General features: G+C 45.6%; 1 protein-coding gene across 1 annotated transcript in view; it reads right to left on the bottom strand.

Moving 5' to 3' along the window:
* Positions 1-5,576, bottom strand: part of LOC130835938 (ATP-binding cassette sub-family C member 4-like) — a 145,440-nt gene extending 139,864 nt beyond the window's left edge. The window contains exon 1 of the mRNA XM_057707836.1: positions 5,502-5,576. Within this exon, the coding sequence (XP_057563819.1) occupies positions 5,502-5,575 (74 nt within the window). The 5' untranslated portion in view covers position 5,576. The remainder of the gene's footprint in view (positions 1-5,501) is intronic.
* Positions 5,577-6,000: the final 424 nt, after the last annotated feature.

The raw sequence follows: 6,000 nt of genomic DNA on the forward strand, positions 1-6,000 counted from the left end.
AAGAACCCTGGTCCAGGATTCAGAAGACTGGATTCTAGTCCCAGCAGTGGTACTGAGGACCCAGGGCCTCAGCTGTGCCCCCCCACCCCCATCCCCTTTTCCACTCCAGTTCAGCATCACCATGACCATTAATATCTCTAGCTTTCAATTTCCTTCCAAAACAAAAGTTTACCACTAAACGGGTCTGAAACATATTAGGCCATTTGTCCTATAGTCATTCCCTACAGAAAACCCTCAGGGAATTAGCCCTGGGACTCACCTAGATGATCACATGCTACCCAAAAGGCCCTCTTTAAAATTCTGCTTGCACAGGAAAAGATGCTCAACATCACTAATCATTAGGGAAATGCAAATCAAAATCACAAGACACGCTCTCACACATATCAGGAGGGCTAAAAAAGAGGAAGAAGAAGAGGGGGAAGAGGAGGAGGAAGAGGGAGGAGGAGGAAGAAGAAGAAAAGAAGTGTTGGGAAGGATGTGGAGAAATTGGAACCCAGGCACACTGATGATGGGACTGTTAAATGGTGTGGTCACAAAGGACAAATACCGTTGCTTCCACTTACATGAAGGTACTGAGAATAGTCAAATTCAGAGAGAAACAAAGTGGTCCTGCGGTTGCCAGGGGCTGGGAGGAAGGGGAGTGGGGAGTTAGTGTTTGATGACACACTAATGTAGGTGCAAAGAGTTCTGGAAATTGGTTGCACAACAATATGAATGTACTTCACACTACTGAACAGTATGCTTGAAAATGGGCAAGATGATAAATTTTGTGTTGTGTGCATTTTCCACAATTTTTAAAAAATTAATAAGAAAAAAACTGCACCTGATGTGCCTCATTTGGTAATCTCTCAACTGAGTTAGAGTCTAGACTTTGCCACTTTCTGGCTGTATGACCTTGAACTAGCCGTGTAATCTCTCAGCATTGGCCTCTGACAAATGGGGAGAACACATGGAGATGACACCCCCCAAGAATGCTGAGGGATCACCTGAGAGAATCAGTGCTGCTCTGAACACTACAAAGTCCTGCCAGACAAAGAGCCGTCACCACAACAGCACTCTTGAGTAATCCCATGTGGGCCCCAACAGAAAGCCTCTAATAACTTTGACAGATGAGGTTACAACAATAGTAGCGCCCAAGAGGAAGAAGAGAATCTCTTCTTTCCTGGCAAGGACTCAGCCAATGAAAAGCTATGGGCTCTTTGTTTAACAGCCCTCCCAACTTTCTTTTCCCCCCTATAAAACTGCTCTCCTCCCCTTGCCCTTTGGGGACTTGCCCGTGGCTCGCTACGGCTGCAAACTTCGAACTGCAATTCTCTGCTGATCCCAAATAAAGTCATCTTTGCTGGAGAAATATCTGACAGTCTATTTGATTCAGGTTAACAGAGGGAAGGTCAACATGACTGGGGGCCTCCTGGAAGACTCAGGCAAATTATCCACTTGACACATCTGAATGGACACTAGCTGATACCTCTCAGGCTGACCAGATGCAGGACTATAAAGACCCAAAAAATCAAGAATAAACTACTGGAGATAAACAAATTTGTTAGGCTGTTTATTTTGCCATAAGGACATAGTATTAAATTTGAATACACCTTTGGGATGTTCTACATCTTGCTTGGGGCCATAGCTATTGAATAAAATTACCAAAACTCACCAAACTAAACACGTACAGAGAACGGTCAAGGCCAGAGAAAGAGCCCTGGAGAGCTGACCCAGGCTCCATCTACAACATTTGGATTTCTGATTGTTAATGAAGAACAAGATTAATACAAGTGATATTCTGAAAATGGTGCAAAGAATCCTAGTTTGAAATTAAACATTTCTATGCATTCACGATCGATAGTTACTAAGGGCCTAACACAAACAGCCTCCCTAAACCATCTCAGCCAGTTCACATCCCCCTCATGTCATCAGCTTCTCTGACAAGTCTCCAAAGATTCTGTCTTGACACCAGTGGCCGTTTCCACAACCACACTCCCTTTGCAAGATAGCAGTTCACCGACTGAGACATGGCCAGTGTCAGAGAAGCAAGGCTTTAACCACTCCATGGTGGGCCAGGTGCATCTGGTCCAAGACCCTACTCAACCTTCATCTCTGGGGACAGGTCCCACACCCTGGAGCCCTGCTGTGCTGGACAGTGGGGACATCACAAGGCAGAGTCTCAGCAGATTGGATATGGTTCAAACTATACCACTTATTTCCAATAATGGGGTAGAAAAAGAACCATTCAATAAACCATGATGGGAAAATGGGTTGTTTTGGAAAAAATGGGGCCTATCTTATATTAAATATGGAAAACAATTCTAGCTGCCTTTACTGTTAGAAATGAAACAAGAAAAAAGCTAAAATAAAATGCTTATGGAGATTTAGATGATGTTGGGATTTTAAAAAAGACATATTTCAAAAGCAAAAGGAGAAACCAAAAAGAAAAACTCAAGATAATTAATGATATAACTTAAAACCTCTAAACTAAATTGAAGGACAAATGAAAATCTGAAAAAAATCATAAGCACTATTGCAAGTTATTTCAAAAATATATATGCCTCATAGGAAAAAAAAAACTATTATTGGACAACTCAAAGAAAGACATAAATGGTCAACAGACATAAAGTTCCATCTCTATAAATCACATAAATTCAAGTTAAAATGGTTTGATATTATTTTTTACTTTAGACCTAGAAAAAATGTAATTTGGGTACTCAAAGTTGGCAATGAAATAAGCATATAAACAGCTGTTAACAGGGCAAATTGGCCCAAACTTGATGGAAAACAATTCAGCCTTTCACCAGTTATCCTACTTCTGGAAATATAGAAAAAGGAAAGATGCACCAAAATATATCAGCAAGTGTACTTGGCTATATAAATCCTTACCTCTTTTTCCTTCTTATATAGTTTTAAATTTTTTACAAATATAGAAAAATACATATTCTTTTCTAAAATCCACAATAATTACCAGTAGCCACAATGTACGACAATTCTTAGATCCTAATTCCAACTTGTGCTGTGAAAACACTAAAACTCCAGTGAAGTCATTTGTATAAAAGTCAGTAAGCTAGTTACTGGCATCATTTACAAGTTTTGAAAACAGATGAAATGTGAGAAGAAAAGCAAATACCAGGGCTTCCTAGGTGGCACAGTGGTTAAGAATCCGCCTGCCAATGCAGGGGACACAGGTTCGATCCCTGCTCCAGGAAGATCCCACATGCCGCGGAGCAACTAAGCCCATGTACCACAACTGTTGAGCCTGTGCTCTAGAGCCTGTGAGTCACAACCATTGAGTCCATGTGCCACAACTACTGAAGCCCACATGCCTAGAGCCGGTGCTCTGTGACAAGAGAAGCCACGGCAATGAGGAGCCTACGCACCACAATGAAGAGTAGCCCTCACTTGCCACAACTAGAGAAAGCCCATGTGCAGCAACAAAGATCCAACACAGCCAATAAGTTAATTAATTTTTTTAAAAAAGTTGATACTGAAGTAACAATGTCAATGGGAGCAGTGGCTTAAAGCAGTAGCCAGCCTCAACCTTCCATCAGAATCACCTGGAACACTTATTTAAACCCCATCCCCTGAGTTTCTAATTTTATAGGATTGGTCTAGAATGAGGGCAGGCGAATTTGCATTTCTAGCAAGCTCCCAGGTGATGAGGCTGCTGCAGGTCTGAGAGCCATACTTTGAGAACAGTCACCCTAAAGCTTGGTAATAGAGATGCTTCACATGCATCATCGCCAGCAGCAAGAACTTTTAAGAACTTCCCTTGAGAAACTCCTGCCTACAAGAACAAAGGTGTATTTGGAACCACCTTCTCCCTGCATTTAAGAACAAGTATCCCAATAGAAGCAGCTCAGTAGAGCAGTTACGGACACAGCAAACAATGATTCGGGAGCCAGACTGCCTGGTTTCGGATCCAACTCTATCACTTACTAGCTGTGTGATGGTAGGCAATTTACTCAACCTCTCTGCTTCAGTACCTTCACTTGTAAAATAAGAGGTAATAGCTCCTTCTACTCCAGCAAGAAAACTGGAAATGGGTGTCTACCAAAATCAATGAGAAGTCCTCACATTTCAATTTCCACTTCCACACACGTACATTTTGAAAATCCACAAACAAAAGGTGCTTGGAGAGTTCCTTGCCTGCCTGAAGTTAAGGAGAGGACTGCCTGTTATTATTTATGGTAGCCACACCCATATTCCTTCTTCTAGTCCCCTTTCCTTAAGGGCCACCAAATAGCCAAGAAATGTAGCTAAACACACTGAATACACCACAATCAAAACAAGATAGGAGCTCCCATCCCCCTGGAATCCCCTAGGCCTTCCCATTTAAAAAAAAAGAAAAGAAAAGAAAAAAAGAAATAGAATTTGTGGGAGAGATTAATGGGTTGGGTCCAGAAAGAAAAGATCTAACATTACTCAAGTGTGATATTAAAGCCCAAAGGTTCAGACCCACCTAGTTAGTAGTCTCAGCTACTAGATGGAAAACTTTAGTTAAGAGCTTCACCTCTCTGAGCCATTTTCATCTGTATCTTTCCTCCCAGCTCAAGGACATTTTTGTGGTTTCAGGACCAAATGACTCATTGCAGGACCAGCTACATCAAGATCATGCACTACTTCTCTAAAGGCTAGAGATGCAGATAAGACCCCACAGGCTTCAGGGACCCCATCCCCAGAGTGGCCCTCAAAGGTGGAAGCAGAAATATTTGCAATAGGGAAAGGGGCTGAGCAAATGCACACTCCAGTCGTGGCTATGTGTCCCAGGCAAAAGCAAAACCTGTTCAAGAATAGTGTCCACATTCATTAAATAAAAATTAATAGTGTTTTTACCCACATGAAGTCTGCCGTAGCTTGGTACCAGGACATACAGTGTGAGAGACACACAGAGAGGTAGAGAGAAACATGGTCATAGACATAGGTACAGACAAGCTGGGTAAAGCTGGAACGCAGCTGTAAGGACTATGGGAAATGGTGGGGATATTGCTGGAAGATGGCAATGGTCCAAGGCACTAATCAGGTAAAGGAAGCTATTCATAAGATGCTTGCCTGGAGGGGGAGAAGGGTGCAGTTTTAGTTCAGAACTGCAAATTCCTGAGCAGTACTGGAAAGCCGGCTAAGGGTGGAGTGGGAAGGGGGTGCAGTCCGTTCTCCAATTGGGCAGTGATTCCTCCTGGGCAGCCTTTGTTCTTCCCCTCCCCGTCTCGGCTCCTGTGGCTGCTCCTGCTCCCTGGCACTGGACGCTGGTGGGGCTCCAAGCGGCAAGGTAGGGAGACGTTGCACCCCTGCCACCAGGTTCCCTGGGTCCCCCTCCCAGGCTCTGCTTCTGCCCCTGGTGAGGACCACGCGGCTGGTGTGGGGCGGCCCCACTGGTGACGAGAAGCCTGGTGCCCAGACTACGAGCAGAAAGTGCTCCCTTGCTCTGACCATCCCCTAGGTCCCTGAAAGGCACCGGTGGCATCAGGCACGGTTCCCAAGGTGGCAGAATGTTGCAGCTCAGGTGGAGCGCTCACCAGAAAAGCACGCACGAGCAGGGGTTCGCGTCCTGCAGCGGGTTGGGCTTCACCTCCGGGTACACCGGCAGCATTTTGCCAACTGGGTGGGCGTGGGCCGGGGTCGCCCTGCTCACGCAGCGTTGCCGCTCTGGCTGCTCCTGAAGGCGCCGGCAGGGATGCTAGAGCCCCAACGACCAAACCAGTCGGCTGGGAAGTGGAGCACCGGCCGCCTGCCTGGTCCCAACTTCCCAGGACCGCCCGCTATGTGCCTCTGCCACAACCACCTGAAGCCCAGAGTCCGAGTGGTGCAGGGCTGCAGGACCAAGGAGTGGCCTGGCGGAAGCTGCAAGGAGCTGCACGCAGGTGCGAAGCGAGGCCACCAGTGCAGTAGTTAGTGGAGGTGGCTAGGTGACTGTGCTGCACACGATGTCCTGCACCGAGACACCCACATTGCTCACCCAGCTGCACACTCTATGGGCAGGGCGTGCTCTGAGCCCAGGCACCCACCCACAAGGTG

Source organism: Hippopotamus amphibius, chromosome 14 (genome assembly GCF_030028045.1).
Source record: "Hippopotamus amphibius kiboko isolate mHipAmp2 chromosome 14, mHipAmp2.hap2, whole genome shotgun sequence".
Classification (NCBI taxonomy): domain Eukaryota; kingdom Metazoa; phylum Chordata; class Mammalia; order Artiodactyla; family Hippopotamidae; genus Hippopotamus; species Hippopotamus amphibius.